The sequence below is a fragment of the Sorex araneus genome, chromosome 7 (assembly GCF_027595985.1).
Source record: "Sorex araneus isolate mSorAra2 chromosome 7, mSorAra2.pri, whole genome shotgun sequence".
Taxonomy (NCBI): Eukaryota; Metazoa; Chordata; class Mammalia; order Eulipotyphla; family Soricidae; genus Sorex; species Sorex araneus.
Window position 1 is genome coordinate 77,137,822 of NC_073308.1, and position 19,839 is coordinate 77,157,660.

The 19,839-nt window shown below is 40.3% G+C and overlaps 1 protein-coding gene across 7 annotated transcripts in view; it reads right to left on the bottom strand.

The window, feature by feature from the left end:
- Positions 1 to 19,839, bottom strand: part of BLTP1 (bridge-like lipid transfer protein family member 1) — a 193,215-nt gene that overhangs the window by 77,267 nt on the left and 96,109 nt on the right. For all 7 annotated transcript variants that reach the window (XM_055144298.1, XM_055144300.1, XM_055144302.1 and 4 more), the window contains exons 28-42: positions 19,424 to 19,682; positions 17,873 to 18,710; positions 15,184 to 15,254; positions 13,804 to 13,977; positions 13,020 to 13,140; positions 12,013 to 12,159; positions 11,537 to 11,664; positions 10,649 to 10,848; positions 8,483 to 8,680; positions 7,445 to 7,656; positions 4,788 to 4,939; positions 3,780 to 3,930; positions 3,457 to 3,609; positions 1,925 to 2,165; positions 1,309 to 1,451 (exon numbers count right to left, since the gene is read on the bottom strand). In XM_055144298.1, the coding sequence (XP_055000273.1) occupies positions 1,309 to 1,451; positions 1,925 to 2,165; positions 3,457 to 3,609; positions 3,780 to 3,930; positions 4,788 to 4,939; positions 7,445 to 7,656; positions 8,483 to 8,680; positions 10,649 to 10,848; positions 11,537 to 11,664; positions 12,013 to 12,159; positions 13,020 to 13,140; positions 13,804 to 13,977; positions 15,184 to 15,254; positions 17,873 to 18,710; positions 19,424 to 19,682 (3,188 nt within the window). The remainder of the gene's footprint in view (positions 1 to 1,308; positions 1,452 to 1,924; positions 2,166 to 3,456; positions 3,610 to 3,779; positions 3,931 to 4,787; positions 4,940 to 7,444; positions 7,657 to 8,482; positions 8,681 to 10,648; positions 10,849 to 11,536; positions 11,665 to 12,012; positions 12,160 to 13,019; positions 13,141 to 13,803; positions 13,978 to 15,183; positions 15,255 to 17,872; positions 18,711 to 19,423; positions 19,683 to 19,839) is intronic.

The window sequence follows — 19,839 nt, forward strand, 5'->3', positions numbered from 1 at the left end:
TCTCCGAACTGAGCAGCTTGCTGCAGATGCCTCTGGACTTTAAGCTAGGCCAGCTTCGCCGAATGCCTCAGAGTGGAGCAGGTATCGTCCCTCCACCTGCCCGCCAAGAACCCCAGCGGCTGCCAGCTTCCAGAATCCAATGAGAAGTGAAGATACACGGGTTCAGTGACAACAAACTCCAGGCCTCAAGGGATAGGGGATGAGCCAGTCCTTCTCATGCCCCTGGTTCTTCTCAGGCCCCCATCTTCACTGGACCCTGGAAGTCACGCCCATTAACTGCCTTGGGCTGTTATTTAAGCTCCTTAATAGCCATAATCCAGAGACACACAAAAGAATCTCTGAACTGAGCAGCCTGCTGCAGAGATTTCTGCAGACCCTGGAGGGATGGGTGTTTGATCATTGTGATTGTAACCCAAACATGAAAGCTTATAATTATCTCACAGTAATTCAATAAAATAAAAAAATAAATAAAATAAAATAAAATCTTATATTCCAGGAGCGCACGGCCACAACACTGTATGCTATTCACAACAAGTAATACAAAAGAGAGTATGGGGGAGATTGTCTGCCATAGAGGCAGGAGGAAAGGGGGTGGATACTGGGGACGTTGGTAGTGGAAAAATGTGCACTGGTAGAGGGATGGGTGTTCGATCACTGTATGGCTGAAACTCAAACATGAAAGCTTTGTAACTGTATCTCAGTGAGTCAATATATAAATAAAATAAAATAAAATAAAATGCTCTTGGACTAGAGTCACTGTCACTGTCATCCTGTTGCTCATCGATTTGTTCGAGCGGGCACCAGTAAAGTCTCTCATTGTGAGACTTATTGTTACTGTTTTTGGCATATCCAATATGCCATGGGTAGCTTGCCAGGCTCTGCCGTGTGGGTGAGATACTCTCGGTAGCTTGCCGGGCTCTCTGCGAGGGGCGGCGGAATCGAACACGGGTCAGCTGCGTGAAAGGCGAACGCCCTACGGCTGTGCTATTGCTCCAGCCCTTGGACTAGAGTAGATACATAATATTTAAATGTCAGATAATGAAAGTTTAGGACTGGAGAGAGAGAGTGCAAAGGCTTCCAGGGTGCATGGTTTGCATGTGGGAGACCTTGGTTCAATTGCCAGCACGATATGGTTCCCTGGAAACCAACAGGAGTGATGCCCAAGAACTGAGTTTGGGGTAGTCCCTGAGTTCTGCTGGGCATGGACCAAACACAAAAAAAAAATGAAACAAAAAATGAAAATGAGATAAAAATGTAGGCCTTTCCTGTGAGCCTCACAATTGAGCACAAATAAGCAGAATATGTTACCTTAATCTTCAATGCAGAGTCACTGTGAGTGTGAGTCTTAGAAAGTTTCCTCATTATCTCTGCGCCGGTGACAGGTCCAGAGCCCCCAGGAGGGGGTCGGCTGGCTGTCCCTTCCAGCAGCATGGTGTGCTCACTCACTGTGGCTGAAACAGGTCAAAGGGCAAATGGATCAGAGAATATTTGCTCTAAAGACATCAACTGCGTGTTGTATGACTACACTCAGATTTACACATTCCTTGACATACTGTGGAATCTTTTATAATATTCACTTTTTTCCTTTTCTTTCCCAACATCAATCTCTTCACAATATCAGGAAAGAAACAAAGCGAGTCCCACTTACCTGTAACTAAATTCCTGAAAACTACAAGTTTCAAACTTTAAACAAATGTGTGTCACACAATGCATAAAGAATGCTGTTTGTATTGCACGGATTAGAAGTTTATTTCATAAAACAAACTTAAAAAGTCAAGTCAGTAAAAGGATTCCAACATCAGTAGCATCTTAAATTAAAGCAAATCATACTTACAGAATTTAGTCACTAAAGTTTTAAATCTAGGAAACAAATCATTAAAGCCATCACTTGGACTATGTCTAACTAAAATATTTACAAAATTACCTGCATCAAATTCAAATTCTGCACCATCAGCACTGGTATCACTCTGAAGACCACCTCCACTATCCAGTCCAAGTCCGTCTTCATGTTCCTGCTCTGTAGCCGAATTTGTTTTCAGGGGTTGGGTTGGCCGATGCAAGCTAACTCCTTTGAAAGCTGGCGTCACCACAATAAACTTCATCCACTGCCTTGCCAGGGCAACTAAGCCCTTCTTCAAAGTTACCAAGGCAGGAAGTCCATCACTCTGTAAAACAAGGGTATGATCAGAAGCCACTTACTAGAATAAGTTACTAAATTAAGCATGTTGCATATATTTATTCATTTAAACCTCAAGGAACCTAGAACTTGTACATTAAATAATTTGTACAAGCACACACAAGAGAGCACAGAATTCAGTCTCTAAGAGTATCTTTTTGTCAGATACCACCCATTAGTACCAGGTAAACAGAATACAAACATGGGTGCAAAATTGAGATTCTCCTAAATAAGTGTCCAATTCACAATGCTTTTTTTTTTTTTTTGCTGGTAAGAGAATTACATGATGATCATTATAAATAAAAGTCACCCTCCTTCCCATATGGGAGCCTCAACCTAAGGAGAAAATGCCTTCCCCCTCTATGCTTCCCTGACTACCATAAGGTTTTGCCTGTCTAGGCAGAACTCTGCTGGAGACCCCTGCCCTATTTCTGAAGTTCCTCTGCAAGTGGAACTCCCAAATTCAACACACAGGGTGAGATGAGATTCCTTTATGAGAGCTTATCAGGAGTGTGCCTGGCCATCAGTAGGAAGTTTGGGAACTCTGACCCTCATATTCTTTATTGATCAGAATGTGGCAAGAAGGAAAGCCATAAGCTCTAACCTTAATAGTGATGTGCTAGCTTCTGGAGTGCTTTTTCAGGATCCTAAGTATAATGTATTTATTTTGAAATGCATTCTCCCCCTCCATTAATTAGTCCTTATTTTATTAAATATTCTAGCGAAATCTGCCTCTGGTGATTTAAAAATGGTACCTTTGTCTTCTGCCAATTACTTCCCACTTCTTTTTCTTTCCCTCTTCATCATTCTGTGCCCCTCTAACCACTTATTCTATCTCCTTTCTTTATGTGGTATCTTCAGGAATCCATTCAGGACTAGCTTTCTCACTGTCAACCTCTAAGTCTCATCTGGATCCGTGGCTTCTAACACCCTCTGGGTGGGACTCCCTCACTACACCAGTGAGCTCCAGTGCTATCAACAGTGCTTGCGATTTTCTTTCTCCCATGGACTTCCCGATGTCCTCCCCAGAACAGAGGTTTCTTTTTTTTTTTTTTTAATTTTTTTTGGGGGGTCACACCCGGCGATGCACAGGGGTTACTCCTGGCTCTGCACTCAGGAATTACTCCTGGCGGTGCTCAGGGGACCATATGGGATTCTGGGAACCGAACTCAGGTTGGCCACGTGCAAAGCAACGCCCTACCCACCCTACCCGCTGTGCTATCACCCTAGCCCCAAGAACAGAGGTTTCTTAAAGTTCACAAGAAGCTGAAGTGACATACCATGGTGGCATCATCAATGACAGAGTGATTTGCCTGCTGGAGGTAGTGGTGCAGTATATTACACAGCAAACAGGAAGGGTTTTCTTGGAGAAAGCGGGCAAGTTTTGTAAGTCTGTTGTATTTACTTCTCAGGGGGAAATGTACACTTTTATTCTGGAATAAAGCAAAACCAAATTAGGATAGTATCTACCAAAGATGCAACAGATAAAAGATATATAGCAATTAGGAATGTACGGGTCTAATGTTCTCAACACCAGTGAAAAATATAAAAGATCATTTCAAGAATTAACTTTGCAAGACTCCTGTAACGTGAAAAGGTATACCTCTAGCGCTTCGGTCATTATGCAACCCATCACAGCACAGACTCTCAAGGTCCCCTCGGTGTCTAGCTTGTTGAGAGATGACTTGAGTTGGTCAATGGGAACAAGCCAAGCACCAACAGCTGGAGTTGCAGTGCTTAAAAGGTTCAGCTGCCTTTAAAATTAAAATAAATATAAGTTAAGGTCACAAAATTACTTTTTCCTTTTTTTCCATAAAGTAAATTGACTTGAAAATAAGAGAGAGAAAAAGAGAGGAGAGAGAGAGAGAGAGAGAGAGAGAGAGAGAGAGAGAGAGAGAGAGAGAGAGAGAGAGAGAGAGAGAGAGAGAGAGAGAGAAATGGACTCTAAAGAGGTTAAAGAGAAAAAAAAGAGGTGACAGAACTAAATGTACCCATGGCAGATCCAAGGAGATGGCTCCCTGGCAGTATGTGAGGCCATGAGGAGTTCAACCCCTGAGATGGCATGCCACTCCCACAACAAACTAGCAAACTGAGGGTGCAAATCACTGTGAGTAGTCTGGACACTATGAGCTCTGCTACAAGGGCCCCCGTACATGCATAAATATATAAAAGTCACAGCCAATGATATGCAAAAAGCAAGGCTGATGCTCAAATATGTTGACAGAAAGCACCAAGTAAGGAAGACTGGCAAAAAGGAAGCAACTCTAAACTAGTTCTATAAAACAAATAACCTTTAAAGATAAATAGAACTGAATTGTGTGCTGCATAAAAACATGAAAAGTAGCATTTGTCTGTATGTGTGTGTGTGTGTGTGTGTGTGTGTGTGTGTGTTTGTGTGTGTGTGTGTAAGTGTCTGTGCATGTAGTTTTTGAGCCATACCCTGTGGTGCTCAGGGCTTACTCCTGCCTCTGAGCTCTCATGGATCACTCCTGGAAGGGTCTAGGAAACCATCTGGTGCAGGGATCAAACCCAAGGTCAGTTACATGCAAGGCAAATGTTACATCTATTGTACTGTCTCTCTGGATCCACATTATGTTTTCAAACTTTTTACCTTGAAAAGGCATGTGCAGGAGACCTCACATTAGTGGGAGCTGCAAAACTAAACCAGATCTCCTTGATGGTCAGCTTCATGCTGCAGGAATCTGGAGGTGGAGGCATGAGAGGCAAATCTCTCTTCAGATCATCAGATTCAACTCCTTCATCCTACATAGAACAGGATATCAAAACCTTATTCACAGGCATACCCCTTCAAGTTACAAGCACGTTAGTTAATGCTGTATGCATAAAACATTCCCATCAAATCAGTTCTAATATTTTCTTAGGACCTACTTAACAGAATCTCACTGTCTCCTGAGAAGTATTCATGGGTTTTTGCAATATGAAGGAGCAGTCTGAAAAACTGCTGTACTATCAGGCCCTACGTGGCAGATTTGAAAACTATACGGGTTCAGCTTGAGTCCCTTGTAAAACCATTGTAAAATCCCATTGTAAAATTTGTTCAGGGATGTTATGAAGTGTTATGAAGAGGTGTTGTGACTTGTCAAAGAGTTAAACAACTGTTAAGGATAGAATTTAAGTTTTATGCTTTCCATTGCAATCAGTTTTCCACTCCATTTAACAAATTATTCCAAAACTTCCAAATAAAGTGCCACAAGAAATACTATTGTAGCCATGCTCAAAAGGACACTCTACTAATAAAAACTTCTTAGTAACAAAAATTTCTTAGTAACAGACTATTAATCTATACTGAGAAGTAAGATTAAAATTTTTACAATATAGTTATTTAGATTGCAGGAAGGTAAGAAGCATAATATTAAAGCAATAAACAAAATGCTACTGCCACAGATTAATACAGAAAAAAACTTTTTACAGGGGGGACCTCCACTAATGCTGGGCCTCTATTTGGTGCTCTGGGCCAAATATGTTTGGGGAACTCAAAGGTTATACCATGCAGTTCTTGGGGAAATTATGTGGAAAAAAATTTGAGCATTGTCAGATCCAAAAAACCATCTTAGAAAAAATAGGAATACTCTACTTTCAGACAGCAAGATAAGTCTGTCTGAACACAGGGAATTCTATCTTGAGGAACCTGAAATTTAAAAAGTGGGGGCAAAGTGGAGAAAGGAGTACACTTCTTTCATGTGTAAGTCTTTGGGTTTATTTTCTATCACATAAAAAAGTAAATACAAAGGCGCCTGTAACTCCATTGTAATGAATGTCTCTATATGCAGCAAACTGATAATAAACTTTGGGTTGAGACTGGATTTTTGGGGCATACGGTTTGTGTAAATGATGGTAGCTCAGAGGTCTCTGGATATGGGTCTGGAGTTCCATCAATGGCATAACAAAAAGAAAAGAGAAGTTCACATCATCAGGGCACCGCCCTAGGTGATAAAGTAAGGAAGTGGACTCCCAGCACCAGAAAAGAGAAGCAAAGAACAGAACAAGGGGAAGAATTCCCATTTGGAAAGACAAAGAGGAACAGGGAGAGTCAGTGAACACAAAACAATGTTGCAAAATTCCAGATATTTCAGCAGGAAGAGAAGCAGCAGAGATTCAGGAAGACACACAAGTTTCCTGGAGTATTTGTGTCAGAGAAAAGAGAAAAAGAATAGTGAGGCTATTGCCACCAATTCCATCAAGAGAGCAACTACTATAATTTTAATATTCTTAACCAAAGTGCAACTCTCCACCCAATGGTGATTGTTTTGAATTATATTTTAAATCATAACATTTTAAAAGTAAATTCTCAGAAACTTAGTGTCAAGAGGTGATTACACTAATTACTATTGAATACTCATGGTCTAATTTTCACACCAAAGGGGTGTGTGTACTAAGTCTTTCTTGTGTGAAAACTGAGGTAAGCCTTCCTCATTTGTTATTTTCTTCAATTTTTACAATTCTTACAATTCTTAACAGGTAAACAGCACTGCAATCCTGTTAGAAACAGGAAGACTACAGGATAAACAACTTGGCCACATCACCTGTTAAGGATGATCTAAAATTTTGGATATTTTCATTATTTGTATTGCATTCATCACCATGAAATACTACAATAAAAATGACTTGATCATAAGATGTTTGTTCTATCAGATTCTAAATGAAATATTGCTAGTAGCAGAACTAGCAATTATTACAAATCATAATAAAAAGACATAAAAACAATGCCCACTTTTTCTAAATTCAATTTGTTCATTTAACAAATACTATGAAGTACTGAAAGTGGGTAGGCATTACACTAAAATATCATGAGACATAAAATATCTATGATGCAGTGCTTAAGGGCTGGAGCAATAGCACAGCAGGTAGGGCATTTGCCTTGCATGCGGCTGACCTGGGTTCGATTCCCCCGCCCCTCTCAGAGAGCCTGGCAAGCTACCAAGAGTATCTCGCCCGCACAGCAGAGCCTGACAAGCTACCCATGGCATATTTGATAAACCAAAAACAGTAACTATAAGTCTCACAATGGTGCCCGCTTGAGCAAATTGATGAGCAGTGGAATGACAGGGACAATGACAGTGCAGTGCTTAAACGTCAAAAATTATACCAGAGAAATAGCAGAATCACGAAGCAAAACTCATAATGTGGAAAGACAAGAAAATATACTCCAGACATTAATCCTAAACAGGATATGTAGTTTTCTGGGTTCACCCTTCCTCTCTCAGTCCCCCCACCAAACACTCTTACTACACCAAACACTTCACCAACCTGTTCATCTGAACCAGAATTTCCATTTAAGTCTGAAGATGGGCTGGTCCGGTCACAAGGAAGATTGTCATCAGAGATGTCAGTATTATAGCCACTACCAGTTGGAGAATCAGAAGAATTATTGGATGTCAGTACTCCACCCCTTTCAGTGACACTTGCTTTACCCATCGTTCCAAGAGTGTTATATAAAATAGCACCAGATTGTCTTCCTCCTATAAAAATCAAGGAGTGGATTAATTGAAAACAGTGGGAGTTCGATGTAGTACCATAATGATACATAAAACAATATCCATAATGATAACATAAAACTTTATTTCTTTGCCATAATTTGACTTTATCTATATAAAAGTTGATGTAAGATTGAATTATCAGATAAAGAGCACTCGGCATCTACAACCACTATTACATTATAATTAAATCCAGTCTTACACACAATTCAGCCTTCCTATTTCAATATATTATTCAATAATGGGAAAGAAAACAAATCTATATTCAGCATTATAGGATTTATAGCATTTTCATTCTGTATGTCAAAGTTCACTAATCTAAGATCTAGTGTCCAAAGATATGAACTCCCAATAGTTGGGTGCCTTTCTATTTTATCAGAGAATTTTTTTCTGAATCACGGATTGTTTCATCAGACACTGAATGAATTAGATACATCTAGATGCTACTTCTGAATCTAACAATAGAGGCAAGTAACACTTGGGATACATCATCCACCGTGGTAGAAAGAGCAGGTGAGACACTTTCTGCCCTGAAGATGCTGATTGAAATAACTCCAAATTAGGATTAAAAAAACAAAAAAACTTAACAACAAAGTGAAGCCAACTTGTCTCCCACATAAGCAGAACTTATTTTTTTAACATGCTGATCTTTCAGCTCAGGGCTAGAATATGCTTTGTGTGTATGACCAAGAGCCTGAGTTCAATCCCCAGCACGACATGACACCCTGTACAAGTGGGGCCTAGCAGTAACAAAACCAAGAATCTCTAGGAGTTGAATTTTTTATATTAAAAACAAAATTTTTTAATTTACCTTTTATGGTTAAATTTTCAAGTCCACATTCAAACATTATCCAACCCCACTTTTCTTGGCTGGGACCTATCCGAGTCACATCTGGAATAGCTTGTTGATCTGTCTCATCAACAAAGGTAAATTCATCCAACTCTTCAAGAGTAAATAAAACTTTGGACTTCTCAAAGGGAATAGCAGTGATGGCACAGGTACCGATATCTATTATCAATAGAGAACAAGGAACCATTTTAGAGATAGGGATTGTATGACATGATGTAAACATTTGGCACATAGACTATATGACAAAGAAATCTCAGTATTCTGTCAAGGAAAAAAAACACATAAGCCAGCTTCTACAACAGTGCTGTTTAATGCCATACAACTTAAAAAGTGTCAGAAGCTTAAATCTCTAACAACCTAAAACCATTTAGGTACCTATATGAGCATATGCACTGAACTGAATTAGAGATACTAAATGGTGACATGATGTCTGTAGGTTTTTTTTCCTCCCCAGGGAATCTCAAGATGCATAGTTCTATTCACAACTCTTATTGTTATTTATAGACTTGCATTTGTCTTTGATACTGCAATCAGTTTGTAATAAAAATGCACTGATGTATGACTTTATACCTATGTAAGGGGTAGCAGTAAAGTGCATGCCTTTGTATGCATGAGATGTGTTCAATCCCAGGCACCGTATCATTCAATTTCACTGTATCACTGCTCATCCTGTTCCTCACTGATTTGCTCAAGCAGGCACCAGTAATGTCTCCATTGTGAGACTTTTTGTTACTGTTTTTGGCATATCGAATACACCACGAGTATCTTGCCAGGCTCTGCCATGCGGGCGAGATACTCTTAGTAGCTTACCAGGCTCTCCGAGTGGGGCGGAGGAACCCAGGCACTACAAAAACAAAATTAAAGAAAGATCATAATGTGGTCTATAGTATCACCGTCACTCTATCACTGTCATCCCGTTGCTCATCGATTTGCTCGAGCGGGCACCCAGTAACGTCTCCATTAAGAGACTTCTTGTTACTGTTTTTGGCATACTGAATACACCACGGGTAGCTTGCCAGGCTCTGCCGTGTGGGCAAGATACTCTCGGTAGCTTGCCGGGCTCTCCAAGAGGGATGGAGGAATCAAACCCAGGTCGGTCGCATGCAAGACAAATGCCCTACCTGCTGTGCTATCGCTCCAGCCCGTGGTCTATAGTCACAAGGTAAAACCACAAAGAAAGCAAATGGGAGCTATAAAAGTAGTAGTTCTTATTTTGGAACTATACCACTGACACTGGCAGAGTCTCCTGCCCTCACGCCTGGCTGTCTTCACCAGAGCCCCTCGGAGAGGGGAGGGTTGAGTTTCCCTCCCTGCCCTGAGCAGAGCCCCAGCAGTTGAAGACTTCTGGAACCCAGCCACAGCCATGCTCAAGACCACTTTCCACATGCTCAGATGAGCCTCATGCATGAAGGAACCAGCAGAGGAACCCAGATATGCAGTACCCGGGGCTGAGATCTCCAAGCCTGCTTGGATCGGGACTGGGCCTCCTCCACCCAGATCCCCCTTTTTCCAGTAGCTAGGCAGTCACACCCACAAACTGTCCCCAGTGCCATGTAATCCCATCAATGGCCAAGACCCAGAGACTATAAAACAAAGCTCCCAGAAGCATGCGGCCATATTTGGGAATACACAACCTCTTATTGTCTAGTTCTCCCTCTCAGAGAACCCAGCAAGCTACCGAGAGTATCCTGCCTACACTGCAGATCCTGGCAAGCTCCCTGTGACGTATTCAATATGCCAAAAACAGTAACAATGACGGTTCTCATTCCCCTGACCCTGAAAGAGCCTCCAATGCAGCACTGTTGGGAAGGAGAAGTAAAGAGAGGGTGCTAAAATCTCAGGGCTAGGATGTACAGAGATGTTACTGGCGCCCGTTCAAGCAAATCGATGAATAACCGGATGACAGTGATACAGTGATACCACTGACATTCCTACCAGAGTTTACCTTCCATTCTGCATAGAATATGAGTAATGAATAGTTAAATGCCATGTGTACTATGCAAAAATGAATCTTTCTTAGAAAATATTCAAAATCTAACAATATTCAAAAGGAAATCATGTTTCCTTTCACAAATTCTCTTACACTTATATATGTCAAAGAAATACACATTTCTTGTAGATTCTTACCTGTTGTATCAAGACCCCTCAGCTGTCCATGAACACGATGAATGTTTAACTTGGCTGCAATTTCTTTGCCTTTTTCTGCTCCCGCATTTGACCTGAGTGACCCAGAAGACTGAGGCTGCATCTTGCTGGCATGAACATATCTATCAAAATTTGGTGTTCTACCAGGTTCTGCATTGTTTAAAGTTTCTTCAACTACACCTCTAATAAAAAAATAAAAAGCAAGAAAATTTACATTTAAATAATAAAATTAAGTAAAACATTAAAGTAGTTTTTAAAAAATTAGTTTCAATTAAACCAATATGAGAAACAAATTCTGCAATCCTCACTGAAAAATGCAATAAAAATAATAGATTTTATAAACCTTTTTGTTAACTTTATAAAGTGAGATCTGAAATTCCAGTACCAGTTTTGAATTTAACATCAGAATTTTCATAAACATATTAAAAATTTAATTAAGGCTTGCTTTTACATTTGGAAGATGGCTCAAATTCAGTCATTGTATCACTGTCATCCCATTGTTCATCGATTTGCTCGAGTGGGCGCCAGTAACGTCTCCACTGTGAGACTTGTTATTACTGTTTTTGGCATATTGAATACACCACGGGTAGCTTGCCAGGCTCTGCTGTGCGGGCAGGGTACTCTCGGTAGCTTGCTGGGCACTCTGAGAGGGGCAGAGGAATCAAACCCGGGTCGGCCGCGTGCAAGGCAAATGCCCTACCCACTGTGCTATCGCTCCAGCCCGGCTCAAATTAATAAAATTAAAATAAAATTCACTGTCATCCCGTTGCTCATCAATTTGCTTGAGCAGGCATCAGTAAGGTCTCATTGTAAGGCTAGTTGTTACTGTTTTTTTGCATATCGAAACAAAATTAGTAAAATCTTTCTTACCTGTTCATGCGTACTTGTGTAGCAATTCTGTCAAAACACAAGGCTACTAGAGAGACATGGGTTACACCTCGGCCGGGGGCTATACTTGGAGTTTCTTCCACTGATGCTTGCAATAAACACAGGTTTACCTAAAACACAAATATCACAAATCTAAGAAGTGAACATAAAAATTTACCACTTAAATATAAAAAGACACAGGAAGACAAACATAATTAGCAATATTATTTCTATGTGTCTGACAATGATGAAGACAAACCTTACAATTAAATTCTTAACAGATGAGAAATATTTTAGAAATATTACCTACTATTCTGTTCTATTTGCTACATTAACTCAGATTACCAACAGAATAACATGTAATTTTTTATATTACATTTGGTTCCACCTTCCAGTTCAGGAAATAAAGAACAAAATCCAACACAATCTTCTCAGAAACATTTCAGTTCTCAATCAGTAAACTTTTATGATGCTATTACCTTTGGTATGCTAACATTAGCCTGAAGACCTTTAATTGTTACATTGTCTTGCTTCATTGTAAGATTTGTCTGTGCTTGTCCAGGATTAGTGGTTCCTATGGTAGGATGCTCAGGTTTTGTCCCTCTCACATCCTGTTTGGAAGATAACTAAAAAAGATAGAAAACAGTCATTTTCACATACTTTCATCATCCGCACTTCATCCACAAGTCATGTGCTGATTCACTGTGCTCCTCTATGCTTGGCCACATGCCCACTGGTTTGGCAGTCCCACTGTCCAAACTTCAGGGTTGAGGAAGTGATACACAATGAAGTGAAATCAGCCCACAGAAAATAGAAACTTGGTGAAAACAATAATTCAGGGCCTTTTAGGCTCACCAAATTCTGCTTACTTGAGAGATTTGTTTTCTGGTTATCTTGTTGGTGGGGAATAGTTACTCTTTCCTTTACTCCTATCCTAACTCCCTATAACATCCACTGTCAGTGTATTTTGGAATAATGGGTTAAATATAAGTAATCAGTCTCCCTCCCCTAATCTGGCCTCTGCTCCTAGCCCAAAAATGACCCATATCAATGTGAATGCCAAGTACAGAATCACCAAAGGTGCACAGTTATGACATGGCATGGGCCACATAGCCCAAGCAGAGCAGATCACAACAGGAACAGTGACAGAGTTCACTGAGGGAACAAAAATCATGCAGAAAGATCCTGATACAAGTTATGAATATAGAAGAAATATGCAGCTTTGTTTCTTTATAAAATGAATGTATCAGTCAGTCCTAAAGAATCCTCATTCACTTAGGAAGAGGTGCTAGGGAAGACTTGGGCTGAAGCCCCCTTTGTACATTCAAATTACAGAGGCCATCTATTATGAAGCCATGACATGGAGAAGTTCACACATTCCCATTCAGATAGTTAACAGCAAAACTTGAATAATTTCTAGGCTTTTCAAATTTGGAAATGACATGGCTACTCAATGTGCCATACTCACTGAATAAAACATTCTTACGTTTTCTGAGAAGGTAGTCTTGCTATTCTGGACAGCTTCCCTGAGGACTTTGGCATGAAGGTCATCCACAATGGCAGCTGGGTGTCGGGTGCTGGCACAATGAACCATTGCTTCAATATATCTGCACCAAGAAAAATGGTGAGTGACAAGCCTGAGTATCACCGCCGCAGCCCAGTTTATAAACTGCTCCATGCCAGATTCTATATGTGTTAGTTTTATCTCCCTACATAGACTACAAGCTCTTTGCAGGGCCGAGGATCTTATTTCACCTTTATGCTTTCATTAAGGAGAGAGTAGTGAGAATAGCATATGACAGCTACTGAGTTGACTTGATCATCTTATGCTCAAAAAAAAAAAATGCAGAGAAGGAAGAAAGGAAAATATAAAGCAATATAATTATAATAATTTTGTGATATGACTATTTAGGGTAAAAAAGTAACAATGTTAACTGAAATACAGATCCCTTACTACATTTTTGTTCAATCAAATAGTTACCACCAACCTTCTACTGACATACTACTGGGACTCAGGGCAAGTTATTCCAAAATAACAAAATATGTCACCTGATAATTCTGAAATGAAGTTGCTTGAGGACGAGTCCACAGCCCTCGTTCCCTGTGAAATTAATTACCTGTCTTCTGCTCATCTGTCTTGTGTCAACTTAAATTATAGCCCAATTCAAAGAACTAAGAGGTGAGGGTGGGGCAGTGGTCTTCTCGATAACACCGTATCACGGCTTGAATCACTTTCTAAACAATAATTTTATTTCTGCCAGAATTACTACCTGTCTAAAGCTTCAGCCACTAGGGGGGTGAGAACAGCATCCACAGTCCCCCTCACTTCCACCACAGCTGTGGTCCTGGTCTGTGACACTGGCTGCCGCAGGCTCCACTCTTCTGTTAATGTTTCATCATCTGTATTATCAACTGCTTTCTTCTCCAGAGGAGTATATGGTGTACTACATAGTTTAAAAAGAAAATCATGTCGGAAAGACGGTAACAGAACTGGGGCTTCCTTAACATTAGCAATGACACTGTGTTTACAATGAGGAATATACATTATATTCATATTATATATATTATAAACACATGTATGTATGTATATATCATATATATGTACATATATATATATGCCACTGAGCTCCTAAAAATTCCTAAAATTTCCTAAGTGATGTAAACCAAGGTGTCTGTCTTTTGTGGGTTAATGAGGTGGTTTGGAGTCTGGAAAACAAACTCTGTGATTAGAGGGTTGGAATTTTCAGTTCCACTCTATGACCTTGAGGAAGATAGTGGCAATACTGAGTTTAGTGCTAATGGCCAGTGAATTAATCATATCTAAGCCTAGACATGATTAGTCTAGAAGAGTCTTCTAGAAGACTTCTAGAAGAGTCCCAAGGGATGGGTTCCGAGTTGCCAGGCTGATGATTACCTAGAGATCTCCAGGAAAGTGGTGCCTGGAGAAAGCATGGAAGCTCCACACTCGGTCCCCACACCTTGTCCTAAGTATATCTCTTCCATCTGGAGGTTCATCTGCATCCTTTATACCCTTCATTTCACCCCTTTGTAGTTAACTGGCAACCTAGTAGGTGAAATGTTACTCAGAGCAACATTTTGACAATGTCTAAATGAAATTCCAAGGTAGACACTTGTGCACTGCCAGAAGTGGGTGTAAAACAGAGCCAAATTTTCAGACACCTGGCTGAAGTCTGAGAATTGCTTACTAGTGTTGAGAAGAACTCATTTGAAGTCTGTGACAACCCCCCATTTCCTGGGTGACCATTTAAACTATGTTACAACTAAAATTTTTCATTGAATTAGGCTAGATGTTATAAGTCCCAGATACTTTTTGAAGATGGGAAAAACAAGATACTAAAAAGGTGGTCAACATAACAAATTGTGGGGAAAATTTTGTATTTACTTGGTGACACTTTTTCAAACTATAAAAATTATAATACTAAAATCTTGTCAATTTCTAAATGTGAAAAGCCAAGTTAATGGCTTGCATATTATGTCTACTGGAAATGATACTGAGAGTTCACTAAATGTAAGGTCAAAGCTTTAACACAGACAAAAGTCAAATTATTTTTAAAAATTTATTCATTAAATAACACTAAGTCAAAGAAACCACTTACCTCAAGTCAAGAAAGAAAACAATTTTTACTTACTTTGATGTTGACCCTGAAAGTTGCATTCCTCTGTCAAGTAAGGAATTGGCAGTAAGTCCTTGTTTGATGACCTAGAATATAAGACATTACTTATAGTCTAGAGTTTTAAAATAATTTTGCCTTTATGCTACTGACCAATATTTGTGAATATCCAGATTACCTTAATATGACTGATATGTAATATACATACTAAGAGACTGAAAAAATATTCAACTGTCAACTTGACATTCTATGTATTAGCTACGTGGCAGGCCTGCAACGAGCAAATAAATACAACAAAAGCTTAAAATTGCCTATTCCAATGTCTTCCCTCCAGGACTACCTTCTAAATTGAGTTTTCCTAAGCAGCTTTTAGAGAGTTTTCTCCTAGTATAATTTTTACATGGGAAAGAAAAAACATCCCAGAGAAAGAGTATGTAGGAAAAGTGAGATTGTTTTGTGTATCCATAAAAGACAACAACTAACATACCTGAATAACTGAGTTGAACCCCTTTAAAAGCTAATCAGTTATTCTGATTTAATGGAGAAAAATGTTCTTCTACCCATCTTATATTTTTGAAGTTGTCTAAAACACAAATTCACTATTTTCTTTAGATATATAACTGCATAATGAAATCAGTCATTGAATATAATAAAATAATTCTAATTCTTAGGTACTAATCTATACTCAATTTGATAGTGGAAAATTCATGCATTGGCATATTTTTCTCATGGAATGAAGAGAACATTCTGAAATCTTATCCAATGTTTTTTTGGGGCTTTTTGGGTCACACCCAATAATGTTCAGGAGTAATTCCTGGCTCTGCACTCAGAAATTACTCCCGGTATTGCTCGGGGACTATATGGGATACTGGGAATCAAACCCAAGTCAGTGCCTGCAACGCAAAAGCCCTACCCACTGTACTATCTCTCCGGCCTCCTAAATCTTATCTATTTATTCTGGGCAAGATAAGAAAGGGAATAAACTTAAAACTAGAATTCTGCAACTGCCACTCATGTTTCTTCCTCCTCCAATGTTTATTGCAGAAATGCTTCACCCTGTCTCTCTTATCACTCCACCTGGCCACTTTAGAATGTTCCACTCCAAGACTGGTTGGCTCCTCGGAACCACCAAAGCCCTTTAGTTCTCTTCATAAGATTATTACTAACTTCGAGTCTATCTTCCCATTCACCTATCACTGCCTCCAGCTCTGCGCTCTCGTTATAGGACATCCAACACCTGTACCCAGTACCAGAAGTAGTTAGTTCATCAGCACTTGGCACTTAAAGGAATCACACAAGATTCCTTTATGCTACTGTAGATTAGTTCCATTAGATGCTATAAGTATAATCTTCATCTATAAAAATCTTTAGAATTTCTCTTGTAAGTTTATAATTTTATAAAACTAGTTTTTACATAGACTATTACCACTAAATTTATTTGAAGATGTTTAGCTTTCCTAAAAGGATGATTTACAGAACATGCTACAGAAAGCAGACAACCAATTCTTACAAAATTGTAAGATGTCAGATTTGTAAAGAAAACAATCAGTTTTGTACAGATACAAGATAGAGTAGTAGAAAGAATACCCCTACTAAAAATAATTCCAGACCCACATTCTATACTACTATCATGTAAGCTGATCCACTGGCCAAACTTTACAAATTAAATCTCAGAAGGGATCAACTAGCCTCAATTAACAGGTACATTGGCCTCCTGGCTGAAAACTCTGGGGTGTTCTCCTGAGGAGCAGGCCAAGTCCCTACCCTGCTGAGGCCCCAGCAGCCACACTCATACTCCACAGCTGCAGCCATACCAACAGCCCCACTCCACCGCCTCATAACTAAGCATTATAGAGATGCTAAACTACAAAGCTTCCAAGTACACCACTCATTAGGCTGAGAACCCTGGGGTCTGCTGGGGCTGGGGAGGGGCTCCGGGAGCCTCTCCCACCTCCTATAACTGTTACTATGTAAACTCACAGCCAGTTAAGTATCCTGGAGTTTGTAACATCTCCAAATTCTACAATACTGACTGCAGAAGGAGCACACCAACTTAGATGGGAAAGTCAGTAGAAGTCAACTAAACTCAATAAACAAAATAGCAATACAGAAGGCTCAACTAGCCACAAACAGCTTTAATAAATACTCAGACAGGACTTAATGACCCCATGGTGACATATAGCAGTTTTCACAAATGTCCTTTTACTAAAGTATTTTTCCATTAGTCGTTTTGTAGTAACAAGCAATATAAAACGAATCATTTTGTGCCTGCTAAGGGGGTAGGCTTGAGGGGCCACAATGGTGGCGGGAAAGTCACACCGATAGTGGGATTGGTGTTAGAGAATACTGAATGCCTATAACAAATGAATCATGAAAACTTTAAACCACAATGTTTAAACAAAAGGAAAAAAGAAATTCCAAAATTTTAAGACAGAAAATGGTTCTGAGATCTTTCATCATAATTAGAGTGTAATACAATGTAGACACAGGCTGTGTGATAAAGACAGAGTAGCAATCAAATTTAAAACTATCCCTCAATTTGATAAAGCATATATTTATGACTCATCAATCAGTGACACATGACACCAGAACTTCCAAAATTCACTCAGGATTGCTGAAATGACTGGGAGAATAATTTTCAAAACATTTAATTTTTCTATTTTTCTAAATAAATGTATCACTACAAAGCAACAACTAACACTGATACCTTAAAAATGGGAACTGAGAGATGCTCAAAGGAAGATGAGCTTTCTTCACTGGTTGGGGTGTCCAGATCAAGTGGGCGGTGCAAGGATGATTTGGAGGTTCTCTTGGTGGCTGGGTGCTTCACAGACCAGTTAGCCACCTGGAACTGGGTCAGGTGAGCCTGATAGCAGCTCAGCACAGGTTTTGGAGGAGGAGCATGCTCAATCTCTGCACCTTTGTCGCCTTCCAGGACGTACACATGTTCAATAACATCATCATCTCCGCCCAAGGCAGAAACAAAAGATGCCTGTGAGGGGTGGGCTCGGAATGGCAGTGTTCGGGGATCCTGAATGCTTTCTCCGTGGCCAGTGAGAGGGCCCTCCACACTGTGGTATATGGAACCTCTGCTATAGTCCATTTGCTGAGTCTGTTTCTTCTTCCTTTTTCTCCCTGGGTACGTTCCAGGACCTTCGTCACTGCTAATGGGCTCAAACTCCTCAGCTGCAGAAAAGTAGGCTTCACTGTCAGCCACAGACATGCTGGAATCCATGGATCGGTACTGGTGAAATGAATTAGAGTCTGCTGATGGTGTGTATGGAAAAGACCCAAAGCTCCTTCTCTGCTTCGGTGAGTCCAAAACATTCTCATCACTCCGAGAGACATCACTGCTAAACTGGACCCCAACTGTCACAGGCTGTTTGTCACCATAAAAAGCAGCAGTGAGGCTCTTGGTGCTTCCAAGTCGGGTGGAACACACTGAAGCCTGTCTCTTCAAGGGAGATCTCAGAGGAGACTGACCCACTAACTTGTCCTGAGTGTTGGGAGACACGGGGCTATTAGCAGACATTTCTGATGGAACACTGAAACAGAAAACAAAGTCATTACGGAATACCACACCACAAAATGATCTCTCTCTTATTTGGGGGTTTAATAACAAATGCCTGAAGGCATCAGTCAGGGAAGGGTACAATAGGACTTTAGTGGAGGAAGTGGTTCACTCTGGAGAACACAGTGTTAAAGGAGGAATAAAGTGCCTGTCATAGAGGCAGCCTAGGGTTAAGGAGGGTAGCTGGAGACACTGGTGGAGAGAAGTGGATACTGCTAAAGGGACTGGTGTTGGAACATTTAAAAAAAAAAAAGGAGCTTGAGAAGGAGAGCTCAGGAAGTAAGAGAACAAGTCAGAAAAGTCTAAAGGAAAGTGAACAATAATGTCTGAAAGGGACCAGAGGAAGACTGTCGTACTAAGCAACTACAACGCAGTGTCCCATGGCAGCCACCTGCAAGCAGAGGTCACCTTCATTACACAGCTCTGTGCTTTCCTTTAACCTGGATAACTACATTCTTATTATTTTATTATCATAAAGAACAAATGGGCATGTTCACGGGCCAGGGATGTAGCTCACTGGAAGTATGCATGTTTCACATGAAGGAGGCTTAGGTTCATTCCCAGCACACCCCCCAAATCCTTGTGTTCAGTAGAAGGTAAAACTTGTCTAGTGGTTGAGTAGAGAGAAGTGTTACTGCCATAGTTTCAAGCAACTATAATTGGGTCTGACTTTCACTGACTACTCACCCAACTGGACCACCCTCTCTTCTCGCTCCATGCAGGAATTCTGTTTGAGTCAAATGGTCCTCAGCAGTGGATGAAGGACTTCCCTTTTCCCCAGGCAATAAGGGCTGCGCAGCACTGGAGCTGCTGTTCTCCTCAGAGGAGGAGGAGGAGCTGTGTGATCGTAAGGGCACCTGCAGGCTGAGGTGCTGCGCTTTCCTCTCCACTTCAAGACCCACAGACTTTGCTTCCCATTCTTTCCTCTTCAGGCTGTTCAGATTACCTACACACAAAGTTGTGTGACAACTTAGGTCAGGTCCGTTTTTAGGGAAATCATTTTAACAGTTAACAAACATCTGTTATTGTTATTACCAAGCATATGGCAATATGCTTTCTATAGAAACGAAGACTCTTAAGTATAAAAATAGTGAACTTCCTTT